The sequence below is a fragment of the Haemorhous mexicanus genome, chromosome 17, assembly GCF_027477595.1.
Source record: "Haemorhous mexicanus isolate bHaeMex1 chromosome 17, bHaeMex1.pri, whole genome shotgun sequence".
Taxonomy (NCBI): Eukaryota; Metazoa; Chordata; class Aves; order Passeriformes; family Fringillidae; genus Haemorhous; species Haemorhous mexicanus.
The window spans coordinates 10,904,476-10,923,075 of NC_082357.1; the positions used below are offsets into that span (position 1 = coordinate 10,904,476).

Below are 18,600 nucleotides of genomic sequence, written 5' to 3' on the forward strand. Positions count from 1 at the left end.
CATTTTTAGGCTAACCATGCTGAGCTTTCAAATTGCCTTGATGATAATGTAGCTTTTAACTGATTTGTCGTGGCTGGTCGTTTTGCACATGAAAGTTGCTACTAGCTGATTAAGAAGAAAAAAAATCCACCATTGCTTCTTCTATTGCTCAGGAAATTGCAATCCCCAATCTGTAGCTTGAAAAGCATGTTGCCATGGAAATGATGCTTATGCTGTCGTAAATAAAAGTATTCCAGGGTCACCAGGGTCTGCAGCATAAACAGGGGCACAAACACTGCCTGGAAAAGTGCCAGAGTGGTTTAAACATATAGGAAGATAATTTTAATGGTATTTTGCTTTCACTGTTATCATCAGAAGGACTGATGAAGGTTAACACATAGCTATGACCTTGGCACAAAAGCGAAGCAGAAAAAGTCTTGGCTCCTGGTATTAATAAGAGTAGAGAAAACTGTATCACAGCTCTCCTGGCCAGTGTTTCCCAGCTCAGTCAGAGCACTGTTCTTTTCCCACTGCATCTCTCACACATTCAGCAGTGAAATCTCATTGTATGTTCAGGGCACTTTTATTGGATTCATGAGCACATCACACGAGAGCTCAGGAAAACCAGTTGATCCCGGGAAATGCTGTGTCATGGACTACCTGCTGATGCAGTGAATATTCCCTGATTCTCTGCCTACATCCCACCTACAGCCCAGGAAAACATGGGAAATTGATCTTTTCCTTGGAGGGGAGACACTTTTGACCAAGATCCCAGCTGAGGGAAGGAGCCCATGTGCCTTTGCCTGCTCCTGTGCGAGAGCAGTGGGAAACAACTCCCTGCAGGAGCATGGACACAGTTCCAAAGGAGAAATCCAGAGGCCAGCAACATAGAGGGTTTGGATGTGTTGGTTCTTGTGAGTGTTCATGAGGAAAGCAGGCAGTTACTGTTTCTGGTGGGTTCTTAACTGTTCAATGGACTGCTCAATGACATTAAATGGGCCATGCCCTGAAGCTGCCTTGGGCAGTATCAGATCAAGGATACACACTTTTCTCTCTGTGTTTTTAATAACCACATAAGCATTTCGAGCACAGGCAGTCACTTTAAATAAAACTACAAGAGATTGCAAATGCCACAGCTTGCTTATTTACTTACTGTCTCTTAGTCTGCCCAAAATGTGGAAATAATGTTTCCAGAGATGCTCGAATTCATGTGCCTGTTGAGAATCCTGGCTTCTGTCCTGGATGATATTGCATATTCAAGGGATGATTCACTCACTCCTGAGAGGGAGGAAGGACTGTACCAGCTGTACCACCTCCCCGTGGCTGACTGACAGCCTGGTGATGTTTCCACAAGGAAGCCTCATGCCTCCAGGTTAAGCCAGCAATTATGGAACAAACAAAAGAGAAGTGAAATGGAGAGATGAATCACTGAGAGACCAAACAAAAGAGAACTGGAAAGGTGATGCCAAAGCCAGAATCACAAAACAAAAACAAAATCTTCATTTGTCTCAGCCCAAAATGTCTAGAGTGGATTCTGCATTTCTTTTTTGTGTAAATCAACAATGTACTTTGCCATCTGCAAGGGAGGATTTGGGAAGGACCAGCTCAGTTTTTAGGGCTTTCTCACCTCACTCCTGTGAGAGGCTACAACCAGTGCTGTTAAAACCAAGCAGAACCCAACACTAACACTCTTGACTGCTCCATAAACTGACTCAAAACTCCAAGAAATAGGTTTTCCCCTTTTGTACTCCAGTTCTCAAAAAAGCTTTCATCCCTGTTGGGACAGGAACTGTGTGGGATCTGGGGCTGATACCATGTGCATTACACACCTCACCATGGATTTATCACAGCAGGGCTGGCCAGGGCTTTGAAGGCAGCTGACAGCTCCCAGCTGGCCAGGAACTCACTCGCGTGGCCTCTGCAGCTTCCTAATGGGAACAGGGTGGAAAACCTGGGCTCAAAGGTTGCCCAGAATGACTAAGAGAGGAAAAATCCCTCCTGCCACTCCTGTGCTAATCAAAGGGGTGTGGAGAAGAAGTTTCAATTCCTCACTGCCAAAGAGGAAAACAAGATAAATATATATGTATATATATAGAAATTACACAGCCAATTCCTGTATTAAGGAAGAAGCCTTCATGCCATCAAAAATAAGTCCTGAAATAATCTTGCTGGTGGTGTAGGGAAGCTGAGCCAGATAGCCCAAGCTCCCTTGAAATGTCTTTCAAACACATCTAATCTGTTTACTCCCGGGTTTTACTGCTGGCAGTACCTGGGACTTCGCCTCTGAGATTTCCTACAGTTTGTGATCCCAGCAGGTCAAAGTTCCCAAAGGTGGGGAGAAGAGGCAATCCCTCCCCTGATGGTAGGAAAGGTATGTGCCTTGGGGCTACTAATTTAGAACCAATGAATCAGGAATAAGTCACATAAAAACCGTCCAGCACCGGTGTTTACAGAGCACCTCCTCTGAGCAGACAAAGGCGTGTGTCAACAGGGAAAGTGCCCTGTGTAGCTTGCCTGGCTCGGCGTATTCCAACAGCTTTTGCAGAGATGTGAACATGTTGCCAGGGAAGCAGGAGCCTGCACAGATAGAGGTGCCCTCCTGCTCTGTACAATGGGAAAATGGAGCTGCCCCTGCACTCCCCACTTTTTGTTTTCATCTTTGCAGCTTAAAAATAGGCAGAAAAGGCAGTTCTTCCAGAGGCTGATTAATGGCCCTTCTGCACAAACTGCATTTTGCACATATTTAAAAATCTTGAGCTAGATAACTCTTTGACCTAAAATATAATAGGTTCCTTTTTCTTTCCTGATAGTGTCTGACATTTGTACATTTTCATAGCTTATTTCTGAAGCCAGTCCTTTCTGACTTGAAGAACAAAGTGGCCGGGCTGTGGCTTTGGATGTGTGTGCACCCCCTGCACCTGTGTGGCTGGTGGCTGCTCTGAGACATCACTAGTCCAGCTCTGGGGCTCACCAACACATCTCTGACCAGTGGGAGAGATGCCCCAGTCTGGCACCAAGAGGCCCAGGAAATGTGCCCAGCACAGCTCCCATTCCCATGGGGCTGGTGTGATCAATGTCATGCCCTGCCTGTGAACCATTCCCCAGATTTTCTCTGTGTGTGTGTGATGTGAGACCAGGTTATATTAAGCCCATTGCTGAAAGGACCAGGGACCATGGCTCCCATGGGCACATAGCAACTATGCTACAGAAAGAGTGAAAAGTTCAGGGAACAAGTGGCACAGTAATCCATCGTACCTACCCGGAATAGATGTATCCAAGAACTGATCCCTATAAACACACCCTTTTCTCCATATGGGTGGGTATATATTTATATGCACCAGCCTCTAAAGACCAGTAAGTTTTTATTAGCCCCATTTGCAGATGGGGTGATGATGACAGACAAAGTGCTTTGATCCCTCTAGGCTGCTCCTCCTTGGGAGAGGAGAGCTGGAGCCTTCTCTCCCCAGGAGAGGTAGGAGAGGGAGGGGAGTTCTCCCAAGCCCCCAAGGAGCTCCTTGGTGTGGAGATCTTGCTCAGCTCTCACTTGGAATCATGCTGGCAAATAAACATGAAAGTGAAATCAGCATTGTGAGATAGTTATGCAAGAGCGGGCGGATCCCAGGACTCAGCCATTGTTCCAAAAGTTTAATTAACATTATGAAAGCTGATTAAAGGAAAATCTTTAACCTCCAGGGAAATCCCATTTTCCCTCACTTCCCATACTGCTGTAATTTTCACAATGTAAGAAGGAAAGTGTTATTTCAAGGCATGATTCATATCAGCTACAACCTGATCTTTGCCACAGTCATGTCCTGCATCTTAAATAATCACCAGCAGTGACACCAGACAGGGACACTTCTGAGACAGCATTTTTCCCCCTTCATCCCATGACCTGAATTGCCATCATAATTTCTAGACTTTGTGTCATCCTGGCACGATGACAAGTGTTCACCCACGCTCCAGAACTCAGAGTTGGTTTCACAAGGACAGTGATACCTACCCAGACACAGCATCTCAGATACAAAGTGCGAGTGACACGCCACAGTCCAGTGTGGTAACAGCAGGGGCTGTTTGCTTTGGTCACCACAGCAAATTCCTTTGAAGACAGGAGTGTGGAGCACCATCTCCGGTGACTCCCACCTAACCTTGAGCCAACCACTTACCCTTTCTGCTCTTTTGGAATTGGGGGCAAAGGCAGTGCTACCTCTCAGGGCACTGCAAACTCATGAATATATCCAGGCACTGGAGATGTTTAGGTGGAAATTGCTGCTGTAAATTAATGTTGGTGGAGAGATTTGCTTTCAGCTGGAGTGGGTCTGTGAGCAAGCACAGCCCCCTGGTACTCAGCTGTGTATGGGTGGCACATTGCCTCTCTGCTCCTCCAGGACTATTTTAATTATATGGCATGGTCCATCAGAGACCTAATCCCAGGATCTAATCCTGGAGGCTACAGACAGCTGCCTGTCTGCCCTGTGTACTCAGAGAAGTGCCCTTGGGGCTGCAGTGAGGGTGATGCAGACGATGGGACAGCAGGACAAGCACTCACCCCACACACAGAGCAGGCACCAGCCCTGGTCACCCCCTGGCCAGGGCACCACCAGCTCCTTGACCTCTCTGACATGTGAGTGGCACTGGGTAGACCTCACAGCCCTGGGTCCTCCCCTGGTTAACAAGAATCTGGGTGGATGCTGCATCTACAGACCTCCAAATCTAATTAAGAACACACACGGCTCCAGTCCTTTCCGAGGATCAGGCTTATAAAAATACATACTCATATAAATACATGGTACAAATACAGCCTCTGGCAGCAGGGACAGTCTCGTACTCAGATCTTCAAAAGCTCTTTCCATCTGTAGATCCTGCAGGTCAAAGACATTGCAGAGCTTCAGGAACCATTCTGAAAAGGGGAAAGATTATTTTTTCCCACTGCTGTCTACATGTGCGTGATGCAAAATCCATTTTAATTATGATACAACAGGGTCATCCTCACTACTCTGACTCTGAAGAACAGGCTTCCACTTTTGCACAGAACCACTTTTGTGCACAGAGACATTAGTAAAGCAGAAGCTTTATTTCTAGGATGAAATTTCTCCTTCAAAAAGCACTAGAAGTAAACCAAATTCATACCATGAATACCAAATGCATGAAATTCTGACTCAATAAAAGGCAGACAGCTGTGTTTTCTGATAAAAATGTGCCTTTATTTTTTTTTTTAATTTTTCTTTTCATTACCTGGATTCTGTGTTTGTCAGAGCAACAAAAACAAAACATAGTTTCTTTGATACGCAGCAAATCTGAAAACAATCCTGCAAATAGCACAACACAAGAACTCCCACAAAAAGGGAAAGCTATAAAATTTGAGAGGCAACGAGGCTTTCAGAAGTGCCAGTTTCCCAGTGCAATGGCTGGAAGGGTGGCCTGGCCTGGCGGCAGTTCAATCATTTTGTAACGAAGGACAAATACTTTCAACATCCTGAGAAAGAGGGCGGGGGGACGGGGGCACGACTCCCTTGCTTTCCCTCCTCCTGCTATTCTTTCTCCTCCCTCCCCCCACCCCTTGGATTTTCAATAGCTCTTTAGTGTTTCCATCAAAGGCTTTTACCATTCATCCTCCCTTCTGGTGCCTGCCTTCCACCTGTCTATCCATCACAGCCCTAACCCAGGTCCCCTTTTTCCCCCCCTTTGCTATTTTTCACGCGGTGGGATTTGTTTATAAGCTTCTGTATTACCTAAACTGCAGGGGAAGAGGCTGCTGGGAGGAAAGTGAGAAAGCAGGATTAAGGAGGAATAATTCAGCTCCATTGCATTTCCATCTGAACGGTCATAAAATGTGCAAATCCTGTTCCTGGGAATTTCGTGTCAGAGGCCTTCCCTGCCACTGCCCTTCCCGTACCCCTTCTCTCTTTCCCTCTCATGGAAAAACAAGTGTTGGGAAGGGTGACTGTAACTCCACAGACCCCAAAAGCCATGACGTGTGTGCCAGCAGGGAGGAGGCTCCTGCCAGCACGTGTGCAGGGAGACACTCCAGATGTGGCCATAAACTACAGACAGTGGGGTGGGAGGCTGCAGGGATTGAATCCAGCAGGACAACAGGAGTGAGCAGGGAAAGGCTGCTCAATATGACAGCTCCCAACACCCCCAGCTAATTAATGAGCCCGGGTAAAACACAAAAATAACCTCCCAGGCTTTTTGGCTCTCTAAGTAAATCATACAGAAATATGTGATTCAGACCCCAGCAGCTTGAAGAGTTTCTACTCTCTCATTTTTAGCTCGTCGCCATCACAAGGCACCAAAATAGGCACAGGCCAGCTTTACAGACCCCAGAGACCCACCAGCAATCCTCCTGTCAGCAAACTGGGAGACAGAAGAAGGGCCACTGCTCTGTACAGATCAATGGGGATTTGTCACTGATTCAAGCAGAAGTCACTGTGACCCCTGGGCTACCTGACCAAACACTCTCAGAGGAGCAAAATTTTTAATTTTTAATGCTAAAAAAGGAGGTGGCCCTTAACCTGTCCCCAACCCTATTGAGCCCATAAATCTTTTCTTGGTGGAACTTCATGTCATATCTGCTGGACCTGGCAACAGCTAGCAGCTATCTTCCACCTACAGACATCCTGGAGATACTGCAGATCACCCAGCAGGTAGCATATGTCAAAATAAGTTTTTTGATTGACAGTTATTTATTATTTTTAAATAAAATGAGAATAGATTGAATGGGTTGCTCAGCAGCAGCAGCTCAGTTCTTTGTTTGGCAACTTCTTGGACAGTTTGACCATACATATGACAACACAAAATAAATTTCACTTGCTTGCAGTAGCAGTTGGCTATAAATTCAGTCCATCGATGATTTATAGCTCTAGCAGCAGTGGGATATATGAAATGAGAAGCCCTTTCATTCTTGAACTGCTCTGCAGTCTGGTAGAGATGATGAAAGCCATTGTTCCTAAGGCCAGAGGAGAGCAGGAGTTCATTCTGCTGTGGTAGGAGGAGGTGTGCAAATTGGGTCCAAAGGTGAGAGGAGGCCCGGAGACAGAGCAGCCCTTGGTTTCGAAGAGCAGCCAGAAAGAAATCCTTAATGATGCTCAGCCGTGCTTTGCAGGCTGGAGGGGAGCAGTATTTCCATCAACTAAATGATCTCAACTCTTTGGCTTCCCTGAGGGCACTGCACCAGGACAGACTGGGATCGCTCAGCAGAGCCACTCTCAGATGTTTGTGTTCTTCCCACCCACCAGCAGCCCCAACCTGAGCGCAGTCTTTGGCACAGCAGGTGGGATCCTTAATCCTGCCCAGGGCCAGCCCCAAGCAAAGATTAGCAGAAGAATCTGTTTTCATTAAAATCCAACCTACCATCACCATCCTGCCTGATGGTTCAGTTTAAAATGCACATGTCCAGCTCTTGTAGCAGTTCTGCTTCTGCAGGGAAAGGGCAGTTCAGCAATCTGGCTCTTCCCTTTCTAATGTCTCTCTTTCTTTTCATCAGCAAGTAACTAAGACAGACACTCTGAGGAATGTTAAATGCACCTCCTCCTGGAGAATTTTGCCAGCAAGATCAATGGAATTGGGATTTTGCCTTTATTATGTTTCTTTTGACCGTGGAACTAGTCTGGTTTTCCTCCCAGTGATTTTTTTTTTTTTAAACCCACAAAACAACAAAACAGGAGAAGACATACAAATAAACACTAATACGTACAGGAAAAATACAAAACTTAGCACCATGCACTCCCCTCATTATTAGACAAAGGTTGGGAAGGGTTCACAAGTGTAAAACACTCATGTGAATTATGAGATTACTGCTCAGTTTTCTTTCAAGTCGTGGGCTGGAAACAGATGGTGGCTGTAGCATTTATGACGGCACAACATGTTACTGCAAGCCTAGCCATCTCTCTCTCTCTCCTCTCAAAAATGCAGCTGCAAGGAAAGTTGTGGAAAATCACATTAATAGTCTCTTCCACCACACAGTCTTCCAGCCCTTCATCCCTGGCCAGCACATGGACAGAGCCATCTTGTATGCCAGCAAGAATACTCTCCTAATCCCTGTCCTGAATAGTTACCACTGACTGGCTTATTTAACAGCTAGTTAAAATGTGAGGTTTGTTAGCATTGAAAAAAGCCTCCAGAAAGCAGGTTCTTAAGGTCAGGGCAGATGCCATGTGATCCCAAGGGCTCCCTAAGGGAAACACTCAGAAAGAAGCCATCAGAGAGTCTTTTAGCTGTTTATTATTTAAACATTCAGTTCAGACCAAGCAGGTTGATTTATAAAGAAGCAGAAAGACAGATATAACAATTGCAAAAGCATCTTTGTAATTCAGGAGTCCAAATCTCACTTCCAAGCAAAAGTAGAAACTTTCACAAGGGCAAAGGCCTCTGGATTTTCAGTCAGAGAGCCTTCCAGCATCCACAGGCTTAGAAGGATCTGGGGCCCTGAAGAGACAAAGAGCAACTCACCCCCTATTTAAATATCTCGCCTGTACACAAGAAAAAAATGTCCATGTGCTTCAGTCCTGATGGAAATGCCTTGCTGCCTAAAATATGTTCATACCTGGACTTGAACACTTGAGCTGAGCCTGGGGCACAAACCCTCCACTCTCAAGGGACCACAGAGGACTCTGCTGACAGCAGAGAACTCTTCAAACAGTACAAAACTGTTGCCTGTTACCTAGGATTTCTTTACAAATGTGAAGCAACCCTTTATCACATCTTTTCTGAAAGCATTAACTCTCTGGGATTCCAAAATCAGGATTTTAGAATAACTTCTTCACTTGAGTTAATTAAGACTCTGCCAAGTAATTATTTTTCCAGACAAGTGTCACTGGTGTACTGAAGTATCCGTGTTGCTATTTTTGCTTTTCTGGCCTCACTATCTGGTTGGGAACATCAGCACCAACTTTATGTGTTCATCCTTAGCCACTCCAGTGTGTCCTGCCAAGCTTCCTGCACCCAGCTGCACACAGGGCAGCATTTCTTCCCTCTGGGGTGTAGAACAGGGCAACTGAAAGCAAGATAGCCTTTTACCATTCCCTTTATCACTTTTCACAGCTAGACCAGGAAGTTGCTACAGAAATTCAATAGTGTACACACTTGAAACTCCAAATAGCCTTTTGCCAGAGATAGACTCTCTTCAGGTGATATGACCATACAAATCCACTGCATATCTGTCATAATTGCAAAAGCCCTCAGACCTTTTCTCTAAGATAGAGAAGGTGCCATTCCATTTTTCTTTTGGAAACCTCCTCCTGCAGAATTCATTAGTATCCTATGCAACAATGTACTTCCTGTAAGTACTGAAATATAAAGTGTATTAGAAGTTTCCACTTCTGTTTTTATCTTTTCCTGATCTAGCCTGAAAATTCTTTTGAAGTTCCTCAAAGTGTTCTTCATATATGCTTGTTTTAGGAAATACCAGATCACTATTGGCAAACTTGTCCTTAATTAAGTGAGATAAAGGAATCAAGATGATATGATCTGCTTAATTCCCCACCTTTTTAATATCCCATTTTAAGATTTTTTTTTTTCCCACTTGCCTTTGAAAAGAAACATTCCAAAGAAACTAAGGAAGGGGAAGGCCCAGAGAGGGCAAGCTTAGCTCTGGGCTCTCCAGTGTAGCTGAGCTTATTGGTAGAAAAACACTGAATAGTTAAAGCTTTCCCTCCACTCCATTTCCTATGGAATGGTTTATTGAAAGGTTCTGAAACTCGCCTCACTCTGGACAATGCTTAAGAGGAAAAGACTAAACTGCACTGTGTCAGCACGGTGGGCTCCTCAGGGCCTCAGCTCAGCAAGCCAACTCAGATCGGGCCTAACTTTAAGCACAAGTAACTTCAAAGAAACATCTCTCCTGCCCCAAGTTCAGCTTTGCACTGTCTCCCTTGATGAATCACAACTTAGGGGATGCAGGGAGCTAATGGGAAACATTTGCTCTCACTCACCCCAGCTGCAAGATCCCAAAACCCTTTAGCTAAGCAGGCGTAGGCCGACCACTCTGGATGGGCCAGAGGCTCTTCACAACAAATGGGTACAAGCTAGGCAAGCTCTTCTGAAGCACCTCTACAATAAACATGTCCCAGAACAGTTAAACTTTGATTTAAAAGCAGAATTTGGGGCAATCAGTGAAGTACACCAGCTAAGCATCAACCTGTCCGACTCCTACGCGGCCTGTTGGAGAAACCACTCTATGTGGGATAAATTGCTTCTGTCACTTTTGCTGTGGAAACCCCCTGCAGTCAAGGGGCATTCAGATCTTGGGCAGGTTTCTGAGTAGCTTCCTGGCTCCAAGGAGACCTCTGAGCAGAATGCTTTACAGTGGGGGAGTTTGGGCCAAGAATTGTCCTCACTTCCAAGTGTGTGAGCACAGAGCCCTCAGCCCTCACCCACGCTGGAAGTGCTGGAGCATCTCTCCTCCCTCTCTGCCTCCTCCTCTGGCCCCACAAAGACTCCACCAGCAGCTGAGCAGGGCCCAGAGGTGAAATCTGGCCTTTTGAAACTTCCTTGGTCTTCAGGTTAAACCAGCACCTCCTCCATGCAGAAAATGCATGTAGAGCCAAAGTGCCAAGGAAAGGTGAAGCATGGCTGGAGTGAAGGGGGCTCCCCATCTGAAGTGTCTGAAACCCAAGGTTTGAGTGCTGCTGCCTAGAGATGGAAGGCAGAAGTCAGAGTGATATTGTTAGGTCAAAATTAGTCTCTCTTCAGAACAAAGACAGAGATGTTCTGAAGCCAACAAAGGTTTCTCTAAAGTTACATAAAAATGAATTAAAAGTGGATGCCCAAATCCCTTAGACAGCTGAAAAAAATCCAGCAAGGGATATCTAGCAAGTATGGAGGGGTCCTTCATACTTCACTGAGGTCTGAAAGTTTGAGTTCATCCCCAAAGGGAGCTGAGGCCACACAGCACTTCACCCATAGGCCCTCTGTGAACAGAGTCTTTCTTGTGGTCAGAGGGGCTATCTTGAATTTATGTCTTACTTCTCCCCTTGTGAGCAAACAAAACAATTTCTATGAGTAATTCTACCCACTAATTGCCAAGGAAAAGTCTGGTAAGAAATGCTCTGCATTTTTGACAGGTCAGAGGCTTCCCTAAACAAAGCTGTTGTTTTATGTTTTCTATCAGCACATGTTCGCATCCGGGGTCCTCGGTGAATTCCAGCGTGGAAGAGTATCTGTGGGAAATTGCTTTTCCCTATTTTCTTGTTCTAACTGCTCCAGGAAATGAGTCTATTTTTACAACAACACTAAACAGCAAAATATGAAGCCTTTATCTGCTTCGTGGCAAGAGTTTCGGGTCAGTTCTCAGGTAACTGTCACCTCCAGAGAAGTCAATGGAGTTGTATCTGCTCCTGCAAGGCAGAGACCTGACCAATTATGTAATTGGTTGATCAGTTACCAGAACACACAGCTACCACAGGCCTAAGGAGTGTCTTGTTTTCATGCGTCTCAAAGTTCATCCAAGCCCTGATGCATTGATAAGTGAAGTATTCCAGTATTATGGTCTGTAAAGATGATAATTAACTGCTGAAAGATTTAAGCATGAGCCTTCTCTACGAACATATACTTTGTCACTGAATGATCCTTATAAGGAGTATCTCTTCTGGATCCTTTTTTCACCTGCCAAATAAACCAGGGTGGGATTTTCAGAAGTGTTTAAAATGCTTTTCTCCTACGTATTTGTGATTGCTTTCAAGAATGAAGATGTTTTCAAAATCCCTGGGGATTTCAAGCACTATAGGCTCAGCTGCATCTCTGTGTGCTTCTGCTTTTTGCACACCTGATTTAACAGCTACTCTGAATTCAAAGCTGGACAGTAAATCCAGTTGCCTTCATTATGCAAGACCAAGGATAGTACATAGAGGCCAAACCACCAGGTCTGATCTGAAGATGTGTGTAACACTTGTCACAAACTTGGCTCCTTATTTACTGGTTTCAGGGACTACTCCAGCCCTCACATGTAAACTTCTTTTCTGATGAAGCACTCAAGTGTGCCTTTTTTGTGTATTTTATCTAAGAATTTGGGAGACATCTGGCATACACAAGGATAAGTCCAAACAGAAATTCTTGAGCTGCTCAAAACTCAAACCACGTCAGATTTAGTGGCCTGCTAGTAAGTCAAACATATAAATGATTTGATTCCTCTCTATGGGAAGAAGTAACCCTGGAAAAATGTGACATGAAATCTGCAAGTGACAGAAATTCTATCACCAGGATGCTCCCAGAATTTCATCCATTGATTATGAGCTAGACTAAGAGTTAGCACTGTCTTACCTTCAGGCTGGGAAAGAGGTACTCATGCCTTTCCACCTAATTGGAAAGCTCACCAAACGTCACTCGAGACCAGCATAGAGAAAACAAACTTAGAGACAATATCTAAGGAAAACAGAACCTAACCTATGACTTGTTCTTTGATTTACAACTGTGATTGTGGGCCCCACCTCACAGTCATATGCCATGGTAATAGGCAGCAGTTCAGCAAGAACCAGTCCTAACTTTTCACATGTTGTAGTGATTCTGAGCGACTTCAGCACATACTTTAGCCTGATACAGCAAGTAATCAGAATGACTAAAGGGACAGGTGGCATGCCACAACTGAAAAAAGAGCGATCAAGCCTTTCGTCTTGTTTATTCTACCTTTCTAATTCTTCTTTTTTTTTTTTTAAACCAAAAGTTGCCACATTTCACATGAAATTTGCTCTCGATAATTTCTCCCATCTCAAATTTATCTGTTATAAGCACAACTGTGAGTTTTCAAACTATATCCTGAGGTACCCAAACAGATCATCTGAAATGGGCTCACTGGCATTAGAGACCGCAGTCCTGAATCTACAAATGCCAAGAAAATATTTTCCCCAAAAATAACAAATATATAATTCAAAATGGCAACCTCCATGGGAGCAGGAGTGGCACACTCCCAGCTGTTTTCCTAGTTGTATATACAAGTTTTGTTACTTCATCTTTGGGGTTGCTTACAAAATACTTCAACACTCTGAGAGCATAAAGACCCCCAGCCTACAACTGGGATCCTGTGTCAGGAAGGCACACACTAATTAAAAAATAAAGCATCAACTCTGCTCCATTTGCCTGAGGTCAATGGGATGTTTGTCCAAACCTAGGAGCATGCTCAGGCACCAGTTTGAAGATGAGCAAACACAGGCATCTCTTAAAGTGTTTTTCCATGTCAGGGCCTGGGAAAAAAAATTCAGATTGAGCCCATGATAAAAACAGCTCCCCATGGAAAAGTTACCCACACCATAAAAGGAAGGAATGACACTGAACTGAAGGAGAATGAAAATTGTCTACTGAATTTTTGTAAATTCCCATAAAATCTAAGTCTTGTTCTATGTGCATAATTTTGACCGTAAGTCATGAAAGGCTGACTCCTAAGAGAAGCAGGAAATGACTGGCTCATGATAGGATAAAAGGCTCCATAATTGCATGGGCAGAAAGATGGATTTTCATCAATCACTACATTCTCTGACAATATGGCAGTGGCTTTTGATCATGTATCCAATGCACAGTAATTAGGCAAAATGACTTACCCTCAATCTTTTCAGTATTTAGCTCTAAGGGTGCAAGGATTCATTCTTGGAAAGGGAAGATGGTCGTGTGATTTAGGGCACTGGATGAGCACTCAGATCTGAGTCCTCTCCCTGGTTCTGCCACAGCCTTGCTGTATGACCTTGCACAGGCTTTTCTCCATGCCTCGGTCTCGCCTAAAATGGGATAACAATAGTTCTTTATTTCAGAGGACATAGGGATACAAACCAGCTCAAGGCTGTGCCACAGAGATGCTACAGCAAAGAGCAGCACAGAAAAGCTCAGACATGGAATAATGCCTTGCTAATAAAATGTGGGAGCACAGACAATAATTAAATTGAGTAATAGACACAAAACATAGGCTGATTTTTGAGGAATAGGCTTTGTACCTGGAATTAAAGGAAATTTAAATGGGATTCGTATGAGTTGACCTGACTCTGAGATCTGCCAGCAGTACAAACTGTGTATTAGAAACACCAAGGAAATTTCTTCATTGCAAACCTCTACGGGGTGTCTGTCTTAGAGCAACCATGATTTCCAGCCCAAGTGAGGGTCAGATAACTACCCAGAACATTTTCAAAGCCATGAGAGGGGCCTACAAACACGATTTCCTTCAATTATAGTAAAATATGAGCATGCAAATCTGAGGTAGTTTTGAAACTTCAAAATAAAATCTGAAACATTCAAATTAAAACATAAACGGGGCCACTGATCCTAATTAAACTGTCAGATGCCTGGAACAGCTTCAATGCCACTATTGCAGCATCACACTGCTGCTGGAATTGGACAGCGCTTTAGCGAAGAGCCTTCAACAGTATTTTTCCAAATGCAAAGATGAATCTTTTTCTCTAAAGCATTTGCCTTTCATGTCAGGGGTCAGTTATGGGCCTGTGGGTCTGGGAGAGAGGATCTCAGGGCACATGCCTAGATAAACCAACTGATTTGGAGACCACCAGATCAAAGGCTGTTCTGTCAGGCAGGAGGAGAGAAAACAGATATGAGACACATCTTAGGAAGGGAAAATCATTTCTGAGAGACAGAAACAAGAGGGATGGAAAAGTCAGGCAAAGAATAGCTGGAAAACAGCCCCCAGAAAGGCAATATGGACCTAAGGAGGACAGGCAAGTGGAATGTTGAAGCCCTTTGGATGGAGGATGCTGTTTAAAGGAGTAAAAAGCCTAAACCCAAAGTGCTGGAGCTACCTGGGAACCTCGGAGAGCAGCAACTTGCTGCAGTCTGCTTAACAAAGCACATGCCAGGCAGGACAGAGGACAGGAGAAAAGGAAAGCAAACTGGCACACAATCCCTGGTGTTACTCAACAAAATCAACTGAAGGACAGGTCTAGAAAGACAAAGCACTGAATTCAATGTAATGAACTGACTAAAGAATTAGTGACCATGCACCATATTGTAATGCTGAGATTGGGTTTGGGCAATCCCCTCTGTATGTTCTTTCTGATCAGACAAGACCTCAGAAAAAGACATCATCAGACCAAGAAGTTCTGGATCCCTGGACAGAGGAAATGAGTGCGGAACGTAAAACAGAAAAACATTTCATCCCCAAACTGCTGCCTACAATGGGGAAGGACAAAACCAACAAGGTGTTAAGCATTGCATGGAAGTGCAATTTTTGACAACGGCCACCCTCGGCTCCATTAAGCCCTCTACTCACCCCCCACCCCACAAATAACAGAGCTGTGCATCAGATATCTTGTGGCTCCAACTGCTCACACCTTTCCCTGTAACACTCCAAATGCAGCACATTAGAAGTCCAGAGGGAGTCCACCTCCAGCAGACAGCAGAAGAAGATATGACACGGCATTCACGAATGCACAGAGAACTGTTTAATTTACAGCCACAATGGTGAAACAAACCATTTCAGAGCTTGGACATTCAAAGTTAAGTCTGACACTCATTCTTATATTCACTTATTGTGCTTAAGTATTAGAGAACACAGGATTACATTAACCATACACAACAATCTGAGATCCCTGCGGGACCGAGGAGTGGAAGGGATGAGCAAGAATGAGGGACCAGCCCCTCAAGTGGTGTAAGCTGGTACAGCTCCATCACAGGCAACAGAGCCATGGCGATTTACACCAGCTGAGGATATGGCCCTTGAAATGTCCAACTTAACTTTGAATTAACGACTCCCATGTCACAACCTTTAGTGTCACTGCTCCTTCTGGTTGTATCTGCCACTTTGAAGGAGGACTAATCCCACAACCCGCCACGGTCCCAAGGCTGGCGGGTGAGAGCTCAGCTGGACTACAGGAAGTGATGCTCATGTCCTGACACTACTCCTCACAAGTTAACAGCCATGGACTGCATCCTCATCTGATGTAAATTAGCTTGGGGCCATCTGAAGTCAGAAACATTTGCCAATTTATAGTAGCTGAGAACATAGCCCTGAGATTTTTGTGTTTTCTGCCGCATACTGTATGAACACTGTGCTTGACAACAAAGACTCGTGCGTTTCATTCCTCGTAACAAAATTAACTCAAGACTACAAGTCTCAAACAAATGGCTATTGGAAAAGTCCCCATTCAGTCTTCACTCTCTCCTGGTGTGCTGAATTTGGCATAACACGTTTATTTGCTGGCACCAACAAAACCTCTCGGTTTGCTTTGTTTTCAAGACTTTGCTACAAGGCCAGACTCCCTCGTGATGCAAATCAGAGCTCCAGGATACCCAGGGGAGTCACTCCCAAAGAGCTGGCCCACAAACCCAAACACAACCTTCTCATGCAAGTCCAACCACAGGACTCTTTCCAAGAGTTGTTTTGCAAACTATTCCACTTAAGTGACTTTGACATCCTTTCATACCTGCACAGTGTCTGAATGGGTCACAAAATGCTTTTCATCTACATGATTTAATGGATATATGTTTGGTTTTTTTTTTTCTTTCATTAGATATCTTTTAGACAAAAAAAAAAAAAAGGAACGGAGCAACATTATTGGCATCCCACTGAAACATAAATATATAAATTACATTTTATACACTTTTTTAAACGCAGACACATACATTCATGTGCATAACATCGTGAACAGTACACTTAGTGGAAAACAAGCACAGACAATCTTAGTTAAATGTACTTCCAGTTTTGGTGCTCAACAAATACACTGGGAAAATGATCACAAAATAGAACGGTGACTAACTCTATCTCTGCATTAGCATCTGAAGCCAATAATGCCTGTTAGCTAACATTGCTTTGTTTGGTTGAATTTGGACATAGCTACAGGAACAGGAGGGGAATGTTTGAACTATATTTAGAGAAATGGAAAGGTTAAAAATCTTGCTCTCTTTTGTTGTTTGAAGGTTCTGCAGTTCATTCACATTTGAAGATATTTTTATTTGAGTGGAAACACTGTCTTCGAGACAAACTTTTTTGTTGTTCCAAACTAAGAAAACTCTTTCATCTCTTTGTAGATGTTTCACAAATAAAAGAATCCAGTAGTTCATTTTACATATCCAATGTAATAATCCAAATAAAACAAAGGGTACATAATCCAAACTACTGGGGTGGGGCAGTGATTTTGGCCAAGTGAGTAGCCATGTCATATCTGGCACAGCCCTAAATTTCCAAAGCAGTACAGAAGGATTTATCCATGTGGCTCCCACTGCAATCTGTGGGGAACTGAACATTTAATCCTTTGGCACTTTGAAAATAAAGGAGCTGGTGCCAGAGTATTTTATCTGCCCTGCTATAGTTAAAATAGATTTTGATGTTATTTGGGCTATTCTACTACAAAAATATGACCACAAAATGCTTTTTTTTTCTTTTTTTCTTCTTTTTTTTTTTTTTTTTTTGGTTCAAGAAAACATAGCAGGCTTTCTCAGGTATATAAAACTGTTAATTTTTAGATAAAAATACAAACTTCACCTTTACAAAAACACATATTTCTGTTGAATACACATAAAGCATAACATTTTACCAAAAATAAAGAATTTTAGGTTTTGTTCAAATATTTGCAGCAAGGTAGTTCCCATGCCACCATGACATTATACAACGCAGATACAAGAATTTGTACATTTCACACAGCTCCAACATGTGAAATAAAAGTATCTGTATACTGATAAGAATGACAATTGCTAACACAATATCACTAGTAGGCAACTGGCATAAGTCTTAAAGAAAAAAAAAAGGATTTTTGCATGGATATCCTATGATTTGTTTACGCACATCTCTCTTTTTTTTCTCTTTTTATTTTTTTTCTTTTATGTAATGCTTTAAATTACGGGGGAGTTTGGGGAACATAAACCAAGAAACGTCTAGAAAATTATGCATAGGTATATCATTTTTATTTTAATACATCTCATTAGTTTGCATCCCACTAGGAGAAATACCATAACGTTTTGTGTTCTGCTTATTGTTATACCAGTCTTTTATATGTGTTATTGGCAAATGTAGTCCAAGAGATAATAAAAAGCTAGGCAAAGAGTAAAAAGAAAACTTAATAATCACTTTATGGTGTAAAAAAAAAAATCCACTTAAGGCTCCCCAGAAGGTTTTTTTGTATAGACTTTTAAAACACCACCAAGCAAGGATGTATTGTTCTATAGTGTTTGCGTGGCATTTGATCATTTCATACATTCCTGCTTTTTTTGTGCCTGAAGTCCACCAGTGTCCATCCATCTTCATCAAGAACGCAGGCACATTTCTTGACGTAAAGCACCGTTGACTGCTCTGACAGAAATCCACTATTCACTTAGATTTTTGTCATGTTTTTTAGTTCTTTTGGTATCCTCCATTCATTCAACTGTCTTTTTTTCTTTTCTGTTTTTCTTTCTTTCGTTTTTTTTTTCTTTTTTGGACAGGGAAGCTTCCTATTGTTTCACAGAGTGCTACAATACTTGCTTTGATGTCACATTAAACAAATGTACATTGTCTCTTTGTTCTCATTAAGTGTTCTTTTGAGCCAGTTTTTTCACACAGGAGAACAAATAAAGTATACAGTCAATAAGCACCATACATAGTAGGTTCAGGAATGTAACAAACCATGTACATCCATGTCCCAGAGAGAAGTTTTTTTTCTAGCTTATTTTCACCTTACATCTGCAGGAGAGAAAAAAGATACAATAACTCTATGATTAGAA

The 18,600-nt window shown here is 43.2% G+C and overlaps 1 protein-coding gene across 14 annotated transcripts in view; it reads right to left on the reverse strand.

Moving 5' to 3' along the window:
• Window positions 1-4,718: 4,718 nt before the first annotated feature.
• PDGFA (platelet derived growth factor subunit A) overlaps window positions 4,719-18,600 on the reverse strand; it is a 35,163-nt gene continuing 21,281 nt past the window's right edge. For 4 of the 14 annotated variants that reach the window (XR_009488680.1, XR_009488681.1, XM_059862207.1 and 1 more), the window contains one exon: window positions 15,325-18,559. Coding sequence is in view for 6 of the 14 variants with exons in the window: in XM_059862208.1 (XP_059718191.1) it covers window positions 18,549-18,559 (11 nt within the window). In the remaining 8 variants the exon portion in view is untranslated. Of the gene's footprint in view, window positions 4,877-5,158; window positions 13,152-13,505; window positions 13,680-15,324; window positions 18,560-18,600 lie in introns of those variants that run through there. The other 10 variants (XR_009488686.1, XM_059862206.1, XR_009488684.1 and 7 more) reach the window with 5 other exon arrangements.